A 21325-nucleotide genomic window follows, 5' to 3' on the forward strand; every position below is an offset into this window, starting at 1 on the left:
GTGCATGTACGGTCCATAGACAATATATAATTTAAAGCAATACCACTTTGGCGAGATCAAGTCTGGAATTTGGACATGAGTTAAAACAAAACTGTGGGAAACAAGATCATACGGATCGAGGGTAGGGGGCGGAGACATAGAAATACTTTATATTTCTGGCAGGGAAAAGTATTATTAGATACATTCCAAAAGGGGTTGGGCTTAAAGTACTTAAAAGGAGAGAGTTCGATTGACTTGGGGTCACTCTTCACCTTTTTTATTTCATCAAAGTATGTGCCTGACTTGAGGAGAAGTCTTCCAGGTCATGATTGTTTTTTTCCTGTGTTTATTAACATTAGAGAAAACTGTATAGTTATAGTGTGTTAGAGTTTGTACTTCCAATGTTTCGACTGTTTTCATATTTATCGGGTAGTTTAAGTAGGGCATAGGATTTGTTAAGAATCAATAAAAATACTGTTGAGTTTTTTTGAAAGTGCTTCTCGAGTATCTGTCCAAATCAAAGGATACATATACAGGTTGAGCCTACATCACAGTCCATTAGTCTGTGGAAAGGACTCTGATGGAAGCTTCCCTTTGCCAGAATTATAAAGCACTGGTAGAACCTTCTCGTCGTGTTGAGTCTCATAAGGTAAGTTTTCACATAGTGGGGGAATTGCATTTCATGGAGAAGGATTCACACAGAGGCCACCTAGTACACTACGTGGGTTCCACATAGTGGGTTTACACACAGGGGTGAGAACCGTCGCAGAACACAAATTTAGCAGAGGCATCAAGAAGCATTTATTTATATAAAACAATAATCAATAGTTGGAATAGGTTCCCGGCTAGGGGGTTGAAGCCAGAATACATTACTCATTTAAGAAACAGGTAAGATTGTTTTTCTGAAAGATTGGAACCAAATGGAATCTTGATCCAACAACGTACAACAACAAAATTACATTTGCATAGCGCCTTTCACACCGGGAAGGCGTCCCAAGGTGCTGAACAATTAGTGTTTCGGACCCGACTTGGGGGTCAGGTTCGGGGAGGGTGGAGGGCCGTGGGGCAAGAAGGGGGAGAAGGAGGGTGATTGAAGCCACAATCCAAGAGGAGGGTCTTGAGACGGGTCTTGAAGGAGGCAAGGATGATAGGGGGGTTAAGAGGTCGCAGAGGTAGAGGAGGGCAACACCATGGAGGGCTTTGAAGGTGAGGACCAGGATCTTGAACATTATCGTCTGTGTGATGGGAATTTAGTGGAGTTGGGTGAGGATGGGGGTGATTCCGTCATGGAGCCTGGTGCGACAGAAGACATGGGGTGCAGAGTTCTGGATGATCTGAGGCCTATGGAGGGAGGAGTTGGTGTGGCTGATAAGCAGTGAGTTTGCATAGTCAAGCCACGATATTATAAATGTGTGTATGAGGGTTTCAGCGGCCTGCAGTGTGAGACAATGGCAGAGCCGGGGGATGTTGTGGAGGTTGGAGAAGCCAGAGAGGTTTGGTTTGCAATTGTAAATTGCTGTAGGGAACAATTTACCTACTTCAATTTATAATGAATTTAACTATCACACGGAAAAGAGTTGTGGGTTGATATAAAAATAGAAGGAAAGTAATAGACACTGATTAGATCTCGTGAAATTATAGGCAATCACTCATTGATAGACTATCACATTTCATATTTGAAACAAGTATAAGTCTCAGCTTTTTCTTGACAGAAATAGTATTATTATCCTTTTCCCTTCTCCAATTCTTTCCTCCATTTTTCTCCTCTTACCCTTTCCTGAAGTTAATGGACATTAAGAGCTCAACAGGTAGGTGGCTGCTCTTCACATGGCAAAGGATGTTAAGAAGCTATTGAACAACACTCTCTGTCATTCTTGGGCCCAAGTTTAGAAAACTAGAATAGCAACATTTTTATTTAACATTTATAAAGTACTCCACATAACAACAATTGCTAAATAAGGATAATAATCATAATCCTTTCTTTTGATATAGTACTTTTCACGTCTTCTAGACGTCTGAAAGCGTTTCACAGAATATACTGTAAAGTGAATTGACTATATATTTGTGGGCAAAATGAGACAGCGCACAGCAGTGTCCCACCAACAGTCGTGGATTGAAGTGACCAAATTAATCTTGTTTTTTTTCTTGAGGGATTATTATCAGGTGTGTGGAGTAAGGAAACTTGCCCAAGGTTTCACCCTGCTGGGAATCAAACCCAGGTCTCTCGCGTGCAAGGCAACTGAGCTACAGGACTCCACAGGACTCTACAGGACTAAATATTTACCTCTACCATCTACAAATTGCTCCATGAAGTCTTGAAAACTCTTCGGTGTTTCAAATGTGCTAAGATGATTATGCAAGTAGTACAAGGACATCAATACATCTCTGGGATTTCGAGCGACGTAAATAACCTGCAAGGAAAACAAGATCAATTATATGTGCAATGCACACCTAAAATTAAGCAAAATAACAAATTCAATTTTGATACTATAGTTGTTAAAGGCATTTGTTAAGTCATCGGAAAATTACTACAATATTACATTGAAAGGCAAAATCTAACTAAAATAAAATGAATTTATTGCCTCTAAATTCTATTCCAAGGGTATGTAGCCTTGAAATCAGAGCTAAAACAATTAGAATTGAGGTCAGGAGGTATTTCTTCACACAGAGGGTTATGGAGATGTTGAATGTTCTATCCCAGAAAGCTGCTGATGCGAAATGCTAGGAGGTAGCAGAAACTTGGATGGTAGATATATTTATGGTGGAAGGTTGGGGTCCTTGGATTACATAGATCTGACCAAAACTGGTGGAACAGGCTCACTGCTATATTCGTAAGATTTTTTCTTGCACAGAATGCTATTAGAGTATAATGCCGTATCACGAATAGCTGTTTAATACTAATCCATGAACACATTTGAAAAGAAGTTAGAGGAATACTTGAAGGAAAATAATATTAAGAGGTACAAAGAAAAAGCAGTAGTATGGGATAATAGTAGATAATACTGTCGGACAAGCTATTTGGTTTTAGCTGATTAGACTCCACAGTTCCCCAATCCACATTCTTGCCAAACTGCGCCTAATACATTCTGGAATTAGGTAAGCAGAATATGTCCCTCCAGGGAGAGAGTAGGTGTTTGATTCCAACAATCTATCTCTGGAATTTCCATGTATTAGTGGGATACCTGGAATTCTCAGTTTGGGTTGGATACTCTTAAGCATGGTGATTGGATTCCACATGTGTCAGACACCTGGCTGACAAAAAAAAGGAGATAAAAACATAGAATAAACCTTACATTCGACGTAGTGCCTTATCACGTCATCGAGACATCTCAAAGTGCTTTATAAGATAACTGTAAAGTGTATTGTGTACTTTGTGGGTAATTCATGGCAGCCAGTTACAATGACATGACAGCAATGACCCACAAAGAGCCATGGAGCCATAGCCAAAAACTCCCTACTCGTTTCTAATAGTGCTATGGGATCTTTAATGTCCACCTGAAGAGGCGGACGGGGCCTTGGTTTAACGTCTCATCTGAAGAACAATACCGCTAACAATACAACACAGTCCTTAGAGGGTCAGTTTAGACTACCTGATTCTAAGTCCCAATGTGGGCTTGAACCTATCAATTTCTGACTCAGAGGCAAGACTGCTAGCACTCAGCCAAGCTGACACACATTAGCTCTGGTAAGGGTGCAAATACCAGCACAGACACAATACTCCAGAAATTCCACCTTTTTTTAGCCTATAAATTTAAATGTTGTCTTAAATTTTAAGATAAGATGGTACAGAAATTCTTAAATTCAATCCAAATTTGGAAGCTTTTTTTCAGCCACATTTAAAAGATTGGCTTCCAAAGTAATACTCAAAATTTAAGAATTTCCCACAATTTTGCACAATCTTAGAATTTAAGACAAAGCTGCCTTTCAGGTTGAGACTAGGCAGTGTGTTGAATAGCTTCCTTGCTGTAAAATTTCTATGAATGGAAAATACCGTATATCCAATTGTAAATTGGTAATTGGTAAATTGTAAAGGTACAACATGAAGAAAATTGGCCCAATGGAAACAGAGAGGAAAAAAGACAATGTAAAGTTTGAAGACATCTATTAGTTTCCTTACTTTTCCTTGTTTGTCCTTCAGACCTTTTGGAACCAGATGATAGGGTAAGTGGGTAACACTCAGGCGAGGTGATTGGCGCACCTCAAAATTTGAGTTTGGGAGCTCAATCCAAGGGACGCGTTCCATTGCTGATTTACTTTGTACTGCTGGTGTGTCATCATCTGAATAGATTAAACTCAGAATCTGCTGCATCCACATGGTGCCTGAAGTATGATAGAAGCAAATAATGGTATTAAAACAAACTGCCAAATATTAATGATGTCTATTTAGTGGTATTTTTAGACTGCATTCTTTAATATGGAATCTGAGGCAGGCGAATGGCGCTCCTTCCAGTAACTGTAAATTTAGTGCGCTTTGGGATGTCCTCCCGACATGAAAAGTACTCCATTATATAAATGTAAATTCAGTTGTAAATACAACACCCCTCCCCCCACCCGCTCACCCCAGGTAACTGAACTACGAAGAGATTGATTTCATAGATTGTCATAATTTGCCATCGGGCCTTTGCTTTGTTCAGGACTTCCTGTTAGGAAATACCAAAACTTAGTTCCCAATATCTATCTAACCTATATAATATACTTTTTAAATATCTTAATCATAACAATTCAATTTTCCTATTTCTAAGCAGTGGTAAGAGATAAATTTTCTTACCGGATTTGGGGTACGTCACTGCAAATACATCACTGTCCCTTACTTCAAAATGTTCCAGTTTTTCTAAGTGCTCTATGGTATAGATAGGGGAGAGAAAGTTGCAGCCTTTGTACTGAAAACGTTGGCAAGTTGCTTTCTCAGACATGTTTACAAAAATGGAGAAGATTGGCAATGAGCATACAGATATCTTCAGTAGCTTCAGATTTTCACTCATCCATTAGGTCCTAGAACTGGAAAAAATACAGTAAAACAACAACTACAAATTACATTTGTATAGCGCCTTTCATGTCGAGAAGATGGCCCAAAACACTGGACAGTCAGGGATTTGGATGGACGCATTAATTTGTTTTTTAAAGCAATAAGACCTATTGCTAGAAAAGGATCACTTAATTGTGATATTTCTGATATTCATGTAAAAGGTTGAAATTCTTTGCAATTCTTTATCAATGAAATAATTGAAATAATATATTCCAGATACTTTCCTGAGGCCAATATAAAACAATAGATTTAAATTTATATAGTGTCTTTCATGTTGGAAGGACATCTCAAAGGGCTTAAATGATAACCCTGTTGCTGATGCTATGTGTAAAATATTTTGTCCCTACACTTTGAAGTAACTTGAATTCCATAATTGAGGATGAAAGATTGAGCTTTTGGATGTCGAGTTTTCTGACAAAATGCCAACTGATGTTTTTAATAATAATAATAATAATATTAGTAATAATAATAATCCTTCTATTTGATATAGCGCCTTATCCATATCCGAGATGTCTCAAAACGCTTCACAGAATATAATAACAAGTGAATTGACTGTGTATTTTGTGGGCAAAACATGGCAACCAATTGAGCATAGTATTTTCCCATGAACAGTCGTGGATTGAGTGACTAAATTATCTTTTTAATTTGGAAGGAATTATTACCCTGGGATTAGCAATCCACCAATTGACTAAGAACCGAGTTCCTACTTAATGTTAGGTGAACAGAGGCATGTAGAGTAAGAAAACTTGCCTTGCCCTGCAACATTTTGCCCTGCCGGGAATCGAACTCAGGTCCTCTCACTTGCGAATGAGTGCTCTAACTGATACCTCAACAAAATTAGATTTGTATAGCGCCTTTCACATTGGGAGGATGTCCCAAGGTGCTGGACAGTCAGTGTTTCAGACCCGAGCTAGAGATCAGGATTGGGGAGGTTGGACGGCAGGGAAGCAGGGTGATCGAAAGCACAGTCGAAGAGGAGAGTCTTGAGAAGGGTCTTGAAGGTGGTAAGAGAGGGGGCAAGGCAGAGGAACTGTGGGATGTAGTTCCAGCGGGTGGGGGCAGAGTGGCAGAAGTCTCACCCGACAATGGTGGTGCGGGCAAGGCGGGGGACATGAAGCAGGCTTGAGCCCGCTGAGCAGAGGGAGCAGGCAGGATGGTAGGGGGTTAGGAGGTCGCAGAGGTAGGGGAGCAAGGCCATGTTGGACTCTGAAGGTGAGGACCAGGATCTTGCACTGTATCCTCTGTGTGATGGGAAGCCAGTGGAGTCGGGCGAAGATGGGGGTGATAGGGTCAAGGAGCCTGGTGTGGGAGAGGAGTTCTGGATGATCCGCAGCCTATGGAGGGAGGAGTCGGGGAGGCTGACAAGCAAGGAGTTTGCATAGTCAAGCCTTGATGTTATGAATGCGTTAATGAGGGTTTCGGCGGTCTGCGGTGTGAGACAATGACGGAGCCGGGCGATGTTGCAGATGTGGGGGAAGGCAGAGCGGGTCATGGCACAGATGTGCGGCAGAAAGGATAGTTGAGTTAGTTGATACGCTACCGGACACAGATTATGTAATACTAGCTGTACCTGTTGCAACTACGCTTGCAACCAAAGGATACAATATGGAATGTAGATTGACACACAGAGAGAGAGACAGACAGACATTTCATCTTTATCTATACTCATCTGGGAAGACTCCTGGAGAAGGACTCATTTTGGCCATGCTGTTCTTTGTGTGGGCAACTCACTTTGGCACGTTGTTGTAGTCTTTTCAGCAATGAAGTGCAGCTGCACTGTTCTTTGCTCTTCAGTTTCATTTAATGGGCCTTCTCTCTTTTGTCTAGCATTTTTACTTATCTTTGAAATGTTTGAGTTTTGCTTAGGCATCTTTATAATGATCAATATAAATGTATAACTTATAGTCACTGGGACATCTTCCTGATCTGAAAGACGCTTTAAAAATGTAATTTTATTGTTGTTGCCATGGCTTAGCTTTATGCGTGTTCTTTATTTTGTTCCTGCTGTCGCTTGGCTACATGCATGCTCCGTGAGGCAGGATGCCATAGCGCCTCAGTCAGCCCGTGCGGCCACAAGGCGTAACTGTAGTGGGTGCGTGCATACGCAGGTGCTCTGTGATGCATGATGCACAACGTCACTTTAACTTGGTGGCCACCAGGTATAACTGAAGTGAAAACCACAAAACGGAAATACATTTTAGGTCACAATTCGTGACTGATAGGAGATATCGAAAACAAATATGCCCATGACACTCCTAGATGCAAGATCTTTCCGATGAGGTATAAATCATGTCTCTATATCAATTGATTATTGAGATCCTTCTTGAAGTGCAGACAGACAGACAGACAGACAGCAGATACTGTTGTTTTATTAGTATAGAAGATAGATATAAATTAATTAATGCATTAAATGGTTAATATCTATCTCGGATGACATGGTGCATGCATCTGTTGCGAAAGTCACATGGCCAGCTCAGTTGGTAGCGTTCTTGTTTCTCAGTCAGAAGACTGTGGGCTTAATAATAATAATAATAAAACAGACATTTCATATAACTTGCCTGCAAATGAATGTAATCTGCAGTTGGAATTGGAAATCCTGCTGAACTATCAAATTTTTCTTCAAAAGTAGATTGTGATGGGGAATAGTACTATTGATCAGCTTTGCATCCTTTTGGTTACAGAAATCGCTTAGAATCATTTATATAGTGCCTTTCACCCAGGTAGTATCTTGGAGCACTTAACAGTGGCGGAACCTGAAACCCAGGTGGGGGGAAAGGGTATGGTGACTGTAGGCACGGTTGAGGAGGAGGTCTTCAGGCGAGATCTGAAATGGGGAAGGAAGGGGCAAGGTGGAGCGATTGAGGAAGATTGTCCAAAGTTTCAGGGCATAGTGGGTGAAAGCATGGCCACTTATGGAGCGGAGAGGTGAGGGATAAATGGGGGGCTGGAGGCAACGGAGTGGAGGCAGCAGGTATTGGTATTGGAGACCAGGCCGGAGGAATTTTCACAACCTACACTGTAAATATGTCACAAACGTGAAAGATCACATAACTCAACAGTGATTTTGTCCCTACTCTGTGAAAGCCGTTTTTACCAGAAGAAAGGATAAAAAAAAAATAAAATGGAAGGTAGAGAATTATAAATAAGAGACACTAGATATATCTCTGTGGCTTATAAGAGAAATCCAATCGAGGGGTTCAGGTGACATCAGATGAGTGATTTACATTCCTCATCTGAACCCCTCAATTGGATTATTGTCTTATATTCACTGAAGCATCTGGCATTATTATGTAGTAGATAATTAATTTTTCATATAAATAGAGACAGGAAGATAGGAATAAACAGGTCGGAGAGGTAGAGAAGTGCCAGAGCATAAACAAGAACAACTTGCACCTATATAAGCGCCTTTCACGGAGGGTAGTGTCTCAGAGTGCTTAACAGTGGTGGAGCCTGACTCCGAGTTGGAGGTGGGGGGGCGATGGGTGGATGGGGAGGGTGGCCACGGGGGGTGGGTGCAGGGTGGTAACTGTAAGCACAGTCGAAAAGGAAGGTTTTCAACAACAACAAAATTACATTTATAGAGCGCCTTTCACGTCAGGAGGACGTCCCAAAGCGCTGAACAGTCAGCTGTCGGGGCCCGAGCATGGGGGAGGGGTGGTGTAAGGGTGAGGGAAGGCAGAGAGGTGGGAGGGAGACCAAAGGCACGGACGAAGAGAAGGGTCTTCAAACCAGCCTTAAAGGAGGCAAGGGAGGAAGCGAGGCGAAGAGACCGTGGGATGGAGTTCCAGAGTGTGGGGGCAGAGAGGCTGAAAGCCCAGCCACCGATGGTAGGGCGGGTCGGGTGTGAGACATGGAGCAGGCTATCTTTCTGTCTTCACCCTCAACTCCAGGATCACTGCTGCCCTGACACCCTTCTTGTCGGCCTTCCCAACTCCTTCCTCCACAGGCTGCAGATAATCCAGAACTCTGCAGCCCGTGTCCTCTCCCGCACCAAACTCCGTGATCCCATCTCCCCCATTCTCGCCCGACTCCCTATCCTTCAGAGGACCCAGTTCAAGATCCTGGTTCTCACCTATAAAGCCCTCCATGGCCTCGCCCCACCCTACCTCTGCGACTTCCTAACCCCCTACCAACCCGCCCGTTCCCTCCGCTCAGCCGGCTCTGGCCTGCTCCACGTTCCCCAGCCCACCCGGCCCACCACCCCACCAGAGTGGCCTTCAGCCATTCTGCCCCCAACCTCTGGAATTGCATCCCCCAATCACTCCGCCTCGCCCCCTCCTTAGCCTCCTTCAAGTCCCGCCTCAAGACCCTCTTCTTCGACCATGCCACCCCACTTCCCCTCCGCTCCCTTCTCCTCCCCTGACCCCAGCTCGGGTCTGAAAAGCTGTACACTGTCCAGCACCTTGGGATGTTCTACCAACATGAAAGGTGCTATACAAATGTAATCTTCTTGTTGTTGTAAAGAAATTATGTACCTTTGTACAATGCCTTATTATTTCAAAGGAGAAGCTGCTCAGACACTGAGGCATTTTCTCTTTTGGCTTCTAACATCTAACAATACAATCCTTGCGTTTGATGTAGTGCCTTACAATATTGGCAAGATATCTCAAGGTGTTTCACATGATATATTCTAAAGTGCTGTGACTGTGTGTCATCATTTGAAAATCACAGAAGAAAACATTTCCATTTTTATATTGCCTCGGTGGGCTGTTATATGCAACATAAAAATCACATGAAGCTGTTTTAAAGTCACATAAGTTCATTGCAAGGAACATTTCATGCATAAGGGGTTGTGTTTTTGTTTTTTAACCAATAGTAACTGATCAACAACAACTTGCATTTACATTGCACCCTTCGTAATAATAATAATAATATAATAATAATCCTTGCATTTGATATAGCACTTTTCACGTCGGGAGGACGTCCCAAAGCGCTTCACAGAACACACTGTAAAGTGAATTGACTGTATATTTGTGGGCGAACGCGGCAGCCAATTGCGCACAGCAATGTCCCACAAGCAGTCGTAGATTGAAAATGACCAATTTATTATTGTTTTTGGTTTTGGAGGGATTATTATTAGGCGTGTGGAGTAAGGAAACTTGCCCAAGGTTTCGCCCTGCCTGGAATTGAACCCAGGTGTCTTGCTTGCAAAGCGAATGCTCTAACCACTGAGCTACAAGACTCCACAAGCCCCAAGTCAGTCTACGTTGGCACTCCAGTGTAGTGGTGAGGAATGCTATATTGTTTGAAGGGGTGTTCTTCAGATGAGAAGTTAAACTGAGGCCCTGTCTGCCTGCTCAGGTTGACTTTAAAGATCCTATCGCATTATTCAAAACAAGAAGTGAATTTCTCCCTGTATACTGGACAACAATCTCCCAGAACTAAATTGACAGCCATGTTTGCCTAAAGATATACAGTCACTATACAGTACATTCTCCGAAGCACTTTGAGACGTTCAATGGTGTGATAAGGCACTATATCAAAATGCATGGATTATCAGTATTTTACATCTTGCTACACAATAAGACTGGGATATCATATCTGATTCACTGTGCAATTGTCAAGTACTGTTTTAGGACAAATATAGCTTGTGGACAAGCATATCTACTCACTCAACTGATGTGGTGAAGCTTGAAGTCCAGTCAAGTAGGCAGAAGTGATCCCAAAGTATCAGGTGCTTTTTACCAAACACTTTGGAGGGAGGATTGCGTACATCTAGTTCAGAGCTAGCTTTTTAAATGGTTCAATGATTGGGACAAATGTGAGTTTTCTCAGATTAAATTTTCTCACATTTAGACTAGAGGAGGGAGTTTCTCCTGGTATTCTTGCCAACAATCCCTCAAAAATAAAATTGGTCACTTATTCCACAACGTTTTGTAGGTAATTGTGTACAAATTCGCTGCCATGTTCACCCACAAAATGCACACAGTGACATCACTTTACAGTATATCCTGTGAAATGCTCCGAGACACTATCCCGTGTGAAGACTGCTACGTAAGTGAAAGTGGTTGTTGTTGTGAAGCACTTTGAGATGTCTCGATGATGTGATAAGGCACAAAAAAAATGCAAGGATTATTATTCTTATGATCAGAAAAAACATTTTAATTTGATTATCTCCTAATCATCAGAAAACAGGGAACATTAGAGAACTGGCAATATTTATTTTNATTTCTCTCAATTTATGGCCTGTAATGTACAAAGTGCAAACACAAGCAGATATCTGGCCAATAAGATGCTAACTTTAAATTAAGTGCTATAACTGGACTCATAAGACATGTTTAAAATTGGACTAGTTTGGATCAATGGATGAATTTAATTCAACTCAGGCCTCCTCGAATTAAACACGTCGGTCTATTTATGAAGAGAGTAGTATACAGGTTTTGCTCAACATTGCACAAATTCAATATCTTGCCATTGAAACGCATATATCCTGCTATAACTATATACTACAATACTTCTGCATGGTGTAAATATTCATTATATTCTCACTGCACATCCAGAATTTCCAGCTAAATGTAATTACAATGCCTGGACCAGCATATACCAGAGTTTTTTGGAGATGTCTTTTTTCAGCATTGACAAATGCCAGTAAATGCAGATACCGGCATTTTAATAGCTTGAATCCTGCAAGCAAGCAGAAGATAGTGATAAGCTGTCTTCTGCTCTCAGGATTGAAACTGAGTCAAAGTGGATATGCCTGGCCACTGAAGGCCAGCAAGCACTGTGAGGTGGGAGTGTGCTAGGAGAGGCAGGAGTTTACATGTGGTCAGCGGAATTTTTGTTTAATTTTTAGGTTTCAGGGTCCAGTCAACCTAGGTACGAGTTCTGGATACCCGCAATCTGTTAACCCGGGGGTTTACGGCATATAATTGCAAATTGTTGTTCACTAGGAGAGAGAAGCAAATGTCAGAAGGAAACATGAGGTGGAATATATGTTCAATCATTTTTAAAATAAATGGGGTGAAAACTGCCGTTTGCTGTTTTGTGATAATTGTTATATTATAAACACATATTTTTCACACGTATAGTTTGGGTGAAGTGGATCATCCAGTTCTGCTGGAAGTGTAAGTATCAGAGCAATCTACTGGTGGTGTATGCTTGCACTTTGTTTGTTAATTGTTTAGCTTTGGACTCTTGGAGTTGGAATCTGATATTCGCAGCTTTCCCACATATTTGGCTTGCAGATTGCAGGTGGTTACTTGCTTAACTCTGATTTGTTTTGTTTAGTTATGCTAAGCTGGTATCCCACAGACCAATGCTTTGACCCACAAGCAGGAAGTCCTAAGAACAGTATGAATGAGTTCTTGGCTCAACCATTGAAAAGTGTGGCGGGGGCCAGGGATTTGCCTCTAACATACCCAAAACCTGTCAATGTGTTAATTATTAGCAGCTCACTTTATTTCAATGTCATCACAATTTTTACCCGAGAATATCGTAAAGTACAGCAGGACATACTTCCAAAATATCTGCATAACATTTATGATATGAATTATTAATTTCTTGAATTTACAAGTTCTTATTGGTTTGAAACTAATTGAGTGATTAAAAGCACTATTTTATTTGATGTAATTTGTTGGGGAGGTGTTAAATTCTGCTTAAGAAAAGCACTCGGAGATGCCATCCAGCATAAATGCAAGCTTTGTTATTGTATGAAAATGTTCTTAAAGTATTGTTCTACAGATTATTATGTTTGTATCAATTATATACAATAAGACAGTGAAATGATTTTAAAAATCTTTACATTTCTATACATCTATACATTCAGCCAGTCAGCGGCACAAGAGCGAGGGGCGGGGCGAGGTGAGCAGGCCGTGTCAGAGGTTAAAACACCAGCGAGAAAATTAAAAAGTGACGTCAGAGCGACATCAGTATCAACAGTAAACTAACAACTATCAACACATCACACACCACGGACTTAACCTGATCAACTTAATTAGATCAACTTGATTGAGTTAAAACCTAATTAACCAAACCTAATTAATTAACTAACTCAAGTTAGAAGAGGTGACGATGACGTGGCAGGTGTTATGTGAGGAGTGTGACATGTGGGAGCTGATGAAGGGCAGTCTAACCCCGGGTGACCACATCTGCAGAAGATGTCTGCAACTGAGGCAGCTCCAGCTCAGAGTGGCTGAGCTGGAATCCGAGGTGCAGACACTATGGAGTATCAGAGACAGTGAGTGCTTCCTGGATAGCTACATCCTGCAACCAATCACTCCCCTGAGGGAATATACACTCAACATTGATTATGGTCAGGATAGGTCAATAGACAGTCAGAAGGTCGGGGGACAACGGAAAGAGTGGTAGTAAATCCGGCATTAACCTTGAACAACAGGTATGAGATCCTTGGAACTTGTATCGACAAGGAAGCCGGTGAGGTGGAAGGAAAAACTACCTCTAACACTGGGGCAAAAGAGCCCCAGGATGGTTGTCGTCATTGGGGATGAGACTATGAGGCAGACAGACACAATCATCTGCAACGCCAACCAGAAGACCAGAAGGCTTTGCTGCCTCCCTGGGGCCGGGGTGAAGGATGTCTCGGCAGGGCGAGAGGACAATTTAAAAGATGAGGGCAAGGATCTGTTGGTGGTACTTCACATAGGTACCAATGACATCGGTAGAGTAGACCAAGATGACTTGAGAAGGGAATTCGCAAAGCTGGGGTCCAAATTGAAGTCGAGATCATTGAAGGTGGTAATATCGGGACTACTGCCTGTACCATACGACAATTGGTACAGGAACAAACAAATTAAGGACTTGAACGCATGGCTAAAAGAGTGGTGCGGAACTCAGGGGTTTCTTTTTATGGGCCATTGGCACGAATATTAGGGGAAAAGAGAGCTCTTTCAGAGAAAAGGGCTGCATTTAAATCGTGCTGGGATAAATGTCCTAGCTAAACGAATTAACAGGGAAATAAATAGGAATTTGAACTAGTAAAGGGGGGGAATATATAGGGAAGAGAAACCATAAGTTAGCACTAGAAAAAGATGACAGTGCAGAATAGCATGCCAGATAACAGGAATATGTTAACTAGGGGTAAGAAGTTTGGCAAAGTAGATAAGGAATCAGAGAGTAAAGGAAATGGTAGGAAATTGAAAATGTTATATCTGAATGCGCGAAGCATTTGGAATAAAACTGATGAATTAAAAGCACAGATAGACACATATGGGTATGATCTAGTAACCATCACTGAAACATGATTACAAGGAGATCTAGGGTGGGAGTTAAATATTCCAAGGTTCTCAGTTTACAGGAAAGATAGGCACTGTGGGAAAACAGGTAGCCCTGTTAATTAGGGATGCAATAAAAGCAGTGGAGAGGAAGGATCTGAAATCCGATGACCAGAAGGTCGAGACAATATGGGTGGAAATAAAAAATAATAAAGGGCAGAAAATATTAATGGGAGTGGTTTATAGACCCCCAAACAGCGATCACAATATAGCACAGGGTATCAATCAAGAAATCAGTGGAGCATGTAGGAAAGGTAAAGCGATAATAGTGGGCGATTTCAATCTCCACATAGATTGGGAAAACCAAAATGGCAAAAGTAGGTCAGAAGAAGAGTTCATTGAGTGTATGAGAGATAACTTTCTAGAGCAGCATGCCGAGGAACCATCGAGGGGACAGGCCATCCTAGACCTTGTTTTGTGTAACGAAACAGGGCTCGTTGGCAGTGTAGGTATTAAGAATCCTCTTGGGCAAAGTGGTCACAATATGATTGAATTCTGCATTAAGTTAGAGAGGGAGATAGTTAAATCCAAGGCAAGTATCCTGAATTTAAATAGGGCTAATTTTGTAGGTATGAGGAAAGATGTAGGTAAAATAGACTAGAGAATAAGATTAAGAGGTAAAAATGTAGACCAACAATGGCAAATATTTAAGGTTGTAGTGCAAAATTCTCAGCGGTCGCATATTCCCTTGCGGAATAAGAGTACCACAGGAAAAGCAATTCATCCGTGGCTAACTAGAGCAGTTAGAGAAAGCATCAAATTAAAAGAAAAGGCTGATAAAACTGCCAAGAAAAGCAGCAAATCTGAAGATTGAGAGAGTTTTAGAAACCAGTAAAATAAAACTAAAAAACCAATTAAGAGCGAGAAAAAGGAGTATGAGGGTAAGCTAGCTAGGAACATTAAGTCTGATTGTAAAAGTTTTTACAAATATATTAAGAGGAATAGGCTAGTGAGTGTAAATGTAGGTCCACTTCAGTCAGAGACCCTAGAAGACACAACAAGTCTGCCAACAATAGAGATGCACCAAGGGTATAAGGACAGGGAGCAACGTAGGGAAATTTTCATCAGTAGAGAATTGGTGCTAGGGAAACTGTTAGCACTAAAAAGTGACAAATCCCCTGGTCCGGATGGCTTGCATCCCAGGCAAAGAGGCAGCTTATGAGATAGTGGAGGCCTTATGTCTGATCTTCCAAAATTCCTTGGATTCTGGAACCGTCCCCATGGATTGGAAGATCGCAAATGTCACACCGCTGTTTAAAAAAGGTGGTAAGGAAAAGATGGGGACCTATAGGCCAGTTAGTCTCACATCAGTGATAGGAAAATTTTTAGAATTATTGATTAAGGATGTGGTAGTGCGGTATTTAGGGGAGCACAATATAATTAGGCCAAGTCAACATGGCTTTACAAAAGGGAAGTCATGTTTGACGAATCGCATAGAGTTTTTTGAGGTATTTCCAGATCTTGTTTCATCTGAAGGGTGGTTCCTCCAAAAGGATAGTTCACCTTGAGCAATGCTTTGAAGAGTTAGCCTAGGCCTTCTGAGTTCAAAGTCCCGACATGGGGCTTGAACGCACTACCTTCTGAGTCAGAGGCGAGAGTGCTACTAACTGAGGAGCCAGACTAACCAATGAAAAAAAGTAAAATATTTTCATGAAGGGGAAAGGGGAAAAATTGGAAAACAAAACTGTAACATTGGATTTTAAATATTAACTAGTTCTGTGGTATAAACATAATTTATGACGATGACTGAAGCATGTGATCAATGCTCATGATACTGACATTAACTCATTTTTAACTTCGTCAGTTGTAAATTCTCGGGCCCAGCCCACTGAGATATGAATCATCTACCAATGTTCCTTATCTTGTATCTTTTTTCCGAGTTTTGTTTCATTACCTGTGTTAATGAAAGTCTTTCGTCTTTTGTATTCAATATAACTTCATTTGTAATATCTTACGAATCTTGCCATCGGGACTTCAGATAAAATGATACTTTCTGTGTTTACATTTACTCTGATTACAGATTTAACAAAAATAATCTTTAGGTGCATGCGTTTCGATAGATTATTTAATTTGTGAATGCACTGTTGCCAAAATGTTACTTAGAAAAGTTTCAGACTTACCCCAAAATCTTTCAATCCCTCGCACATGTATTCATAAGTTAAAAACTGGAGCGCTTGGACTAATTTTATTCCGCACCTTGAAAAATGCTTTCATCTATTCATACGCAGTTGTATAGAGCTGGAGAAAATCCCGGAAGTGGCAGTATAATTGTAAATTGAAGTTTATTGTCTGCAATATGTACTTAAGGGTTCAACCATCCCTCTTGCCAAATGAACATTTAACCTCTTTGTGCCCATGCAGATTTTTCAAAGCAGTTTTGCTTCATAAATATTCCTTCACCCAAAATCAGTTTAATGCGAATTGAATCAAACTTATAATCTGTGAGCCTGGCTCCGTTGGTAACACTCATCAGGAGGTTGTAGGTTTAAGCCCTAAATTGGAAGCACTGTTGCCATCCTTCAAATGATAGTAAACTGATAGTCCTGACTGTCATTAAAGATCCCTTGGCACATATGAAAAGGGAAGTTTCTCCTGGTTTCCTGTCAAACAATCATCTGGATAAATTAATCCTCGCTGTGCTCCACTTGCTAGCATCACCCCCAGTGGATCAAGTTCAAGATGCTTGTTCTCACCTTTAAATCCCTCAATGGCCTTACACCACCCTATAACACAGGCCGGTTTCATCTCCTCTACTCTATCCACTCCACAATCAATGAGTGAACTTTCAGCCATTCTGCCCCTCGCTCTCTGGAACGTCATCATGGAGTCCCTCAAACTCACTCCCACCCTCCTCATTTTTAAAGCCTGCCTCAACACATACGTTTTTGATTCATGCTGTCGGTCATATCATCTCCACCCTCTTCAGCTTTCAACCCCCAGCTCAGGTCAGGTTTCCATTCAGTAGTGTCAAGAGGTTTTAGATCTCCTCATGACAACAAAGGGCCTGTATCAAATGTGTTTTTTTATGACTGCTTCCTTCCTGATCCTGTGCCAGGAAACCAAAAAAGGGCAGTTCCCTCCTTGAGTCAGTGAATCTAAACATTGGCTGTGAGGGCAGTACAAATTAACCTAATCCTAGTCTAACTCAATGTAGACTTTCCTGCAGAGCCCACTGAATAGTGGTCAGTCCTATTTGTCTACGGATGCTAGGCCAATTCTGGTGCCCCAAATGACAATAACAGCTTACAGTAATAAAGGACCCTCCACGTAGGGTAATGTCTCAGAGCGCTGCACAATAATGGGCTGGACGCTGAGCAATGAAGAATGGGGAGTGTAAAAAGTTGGGATTATAGTAAAAGAATCAATAGTATTGATCATGTAGTGAATAGATGAATTAAGTAGAATGAAATAAAGAAACAAAAACTGCCACATAAAAATACACACACAAACACACTCCTAGTAAAGGGGCACCGAGCTAGCAGGAGTACACTGGAATCTGACCCAGGGCAAGGGAAGATAAGGATAGCTGGATCTAAAGGATGGATGGTAGGCCACCTGCGCTTACAAGGGCATGTGACCTACAACAACAACAACAACTACTTGGATTTATATAGCGCTCTCCACGCCGGACGGCATCTCAGAGCGCTTTACAGTAACGGATCCTGGGGCCGAGTCAGGGGGAGGGGGAGGTAGGTGACCAAAGGCGCAATCGAAAAGAAAGGTCTTCAGCAGAGACCTGAAAATGGGTAGGGAGCGAGGCGAAGGGAGTGAAGAAGGCAGTTCCAGAGCTTTGGGGCATAGTGGCTGAAGGCACGGCAGCCGAGGGTGGAGCAGAGGATTCGAGGGACAAGGAGGAGGACAGACCCGGAGGAACGGAGGCAACGAGTACTGTTTTGAGGAGAGAGATCAGAGAGGTAGGGGGGTGAAGAGGAGTGCAGGGACTTGAATACAAGGGTGAGGATCTTGAAATCGATCCTCTCTGGGACAGGGACCCAATGCAGGCTGGCAAGGACTGGGGTGATCGGGGAGCAGAGTTTCATGCGGGTGAGAATGCGGGTGGCAGAGTTTTGAATGATATGGATTTTATGGATGGTAATGGAGGGGAGACCGGCGAGGAGGGCATTAGAGTAGTCCAGCCGAGAGGTGACAAAGGCATCGACCAGGGTTTCAGCGGCTTTTGGGGAGAGGTATTGGCGGAGACAGGCGATCCGTCAGAGGTGGAAGAAAGCAATGCTGGTGAGAGACCGGATGTGGGGGAAGAAGGATAATTGGGGGTCGAACCTGACGCCGAGGTTGCGTATGGGCTCAGAAAGTTTTAGGGGGAGGTTGGGTAGGTGGAGGAGGTGAGAACCATGAGATTTTAGATGTTGACGAGAGCCGAAGAGTATGGCTTCCGTCTTGTCAACGTTCAGCTGAAGGAAGTTTGCGCTCATCCAGCTCCTGAGATCTGACAGGCAGGCAGACAGAACATCAGGGGACTGGGGTTCGTAAAGAGAGGTGGAAAAATGGAGTTGGGTGTCATCTGCATACATGTGGAAGTGTACCCCATGTCTGCGGATGACATCCCAAGAGAGAGCATGTAGATCAGAAAGAGGAGGGGGCCAAGGATGGATTCGGGTGACAGCGGGAGGAGAAGCTGTTTGTGCAGATGTACTGCTGGCGGTTTGCGAGATAGGACTCGAACCAGACGAGTGCGGTCCAACTGAAGTGGATGACAGAGGAAAGGCGGTGGAGGAGGATGGCATGATTGACTGTGTCGAACGCGGCAGAGAGGTCCAGGAGGACAAGGAGGCAGCGGGAGTCCTGCTCACAGATAGAGAGGATATCGTTTGTGACTTTCACAAGCGCAGTCTCTGTACTGTGGGCAGGGAGGAAATCGGACTGGAGGGGTTTGAAGAGGGAGTGGGAGGAGAGGTGTGTGCAAAGTTGATTGGCAACAATGCATTCTAGGACTTTGGCGAGGAAGGGCAGGTTAGAAATAGGGCGGTATTGGCTGGGGTTTGAGGGATCTAGGGAGGGTTTTTTCAGGAGGGGTTGATGACAGCAGTTTTGAGGGGGGCAGGGACTGATCCAGAGGAGAGGGACTGGTTGATGATGTCAGCCAGTAGTGGGCAGAGGAGGGGGAGCTGGGTGACCAGTAAGTTGGTGGGGAGGGGGTCGAGGTAGCGGGTGGTGCGTTTCATGGAGGTGATGGTGGGTGAGAGGGAGGAGGGAGAGATGGGGAGGAAGGAATGTAGAATGGGGGTGGTGGTAGGAGCAGATAATGAGGAAGGTGAGGGGGACAGAGAGGGCGAGGTTGTGGGTGACAAGCGGCAGGTGGATGAGGCTGCCTGGCGGATGTTAAGTATTTTAGATGAAAGAAGTCCATGACCTCCTCGCATTTGGCATTTGTCACACTTGACCTATGGGCAGGAGAGATAGGAATCTGGGATAATTGGACCAGGAAAATAGATGGGATGCAAACTAATAATTAAAACTGAGAAAAAACTTAAAGTGAGCAGGTCACATGGACAGAGTTAGAAAGAAGGACTGAAACTTCAGGGACATGGAGTCAGGTGGTTTGGTCAGGCTACAGAAGATGGAATAGTAGGAGTATTGTTCTTTTGCAGAAGCTACCCTAGCTGGTATAAGGAGAAATAACTTGAAGATAGGGAAAGAATACCTGGGAAAAGTGCAGAGAGTGGGAAAGAAGCCATGAAAAAAAGTGTTAGAACGCAGATGGCTGGCGAAAAAGGGTATAAAAATCGATAGCTAAAACTAGTTTACTCGAAGCCTCTGAGGAGAGGAAGGGGACAAACCTCTATGGAGAGGAAGAAGAGTGCCTTTGAGGGAAAGAGGACAAAACAGTTAGAGATTATTTAGGCACATTTCCTATATCACATTTTTTTAATATATGTTTAGAATTTTAATATTGAGTGTATCTTGTTAAGATAATGATTTAGTAGTCATTTAAGCGCGACGAGTAATGATAATGCGTCAGGGTAATGCGATGCTTATGCTTGTATGGTTTTATAATTGCTAATAAAATGTTTTAATAATATCCTTTGTGTGGCTTCTGACAAACGCTTGAACCCAATTTCACAGGAGGTATCCAGAAGCATGATCAAAAAGATTGATTTTAAAGTATGATTTAAGATACAGAGGGAGTGAGGCGGGGAGATGGAGGCGGGGAGATATAGTGGTTTGGCCATAATGACTAAAGCCTTGATCATTGAAGGTAGCAAGGGAGGGCAGGGGACACACAGCAGGCCTCTGTTGGCTGGGCAGACAGGAAGTGGCTAGGAATAGAAGTAGAGTACGAGCGGATAACAACTGATATCAAGTAACTCAACACAAACTGGGAAATGGACCTGGGACTTTCTGATTTGGATGGCTTAGTGACAAGTCAGGTGATCACTCACCGGCCGATAGTGCAGGGGAGCTGTAAGGCATTTTCATGCCTGTTTAGGGGAATGGGAGAAAAGAGAAAATAATGTAAAAATAGGAGACTCACAACCTCAAAATAAAAACCAGAAGTGTAACAAATTACTATTTGTATTAAATCTTCAGTTCAAAGGAAAATTTCTTTCCAAGGTTAAACACAAAAATTCTGAAATTCCACCCAGTCTTAACCTTCGGACTACTTTGTGTTAAGATTGCAAAGAATTGTGGAAATTTCTTCAATTAAATTTTACTTTGGCAACCGGTTAATCTCAAAAACTGCATAAAAATAGCTTCGAAATTAAGACCAAAGTTTCCAGAATTTTCCACAATTTTGGGTGATCTTAGATTTCAAGATGAAATTTGATCTTGCAGACCAATCTCAATGGAATTTCAGGCCTCTTTGTGGCTCAACTTTCCATAGAAAATAAGATTTGCCTGGCCTTTTCTTAGGATAGAAACCTGCACAATTGTAACATAATTCTTCTTATTTTATTTCAAGCAAATGATAACCCATTGCATTCATATAATTTGAGTATCTGTAAAAATGAGTACACATAATCTGCACTTAAATGCTCTAAGATGCTACCAGTATGTGAAGGGTGCTAAATAAATGTAAATAGTTGTTGATGTTGTTCTGATTCATCCTCCTCTTCTCTGCCTTCTTTTC

The 21325-nt window shown here is 42.3% G+C and overlaps 1 protein-coding gene across 1 annotated transcript in view; it reads right to left on the reverse strand.

Moving 5' to 3' along the window:
• LOC103182604 overlaps positions 1–16581 on the reverse strand; it is a 45926-nt gene extending 29345 nt beyond the window's left edge. The window contains exons 1-4 of the mRNA XM_042332838.1: positions 16356–16581; positions 4748–4977; positions 4097–4299; positions 2264–2390 (exon numbers count right to left, since the gene is read on the reverse strand). Of these exons, the coding sequence (XP_042188772.1) occupies positions 2264–2390; positions 4097–4299; positions 4748–4961 (544 nt within the window). The 5' untranslated portion in view covers positions 4962–4977; positions 16356–16581. The remainder of the gene's footprint in view (positions 1–2263; positions 2391–4096; positions 4300–4747; positions 4978–16355) is intronic.
• Between the last annotated feature and the right edge of the window lie 4744 nt (positions 16582–21325).

The sequence above is a fragment of the Callorhinchus milii genome, unplaced genomic scaffold (assembly GCF_018977255.1).
Source record: "Callorhinchus milii isolate IMCB2004 unplaced genomic scaffold, IMCB_Cmil_1.0 Scaffold3, whole genome shotgun sequence".
Taxonomy (NCBI): Eukaryota; Metazoa; Chordata; class Chondrichthyes; order Chimaeriformes; family Callorhinchidae; genus Callorhinchus; species Callorhinchus milii.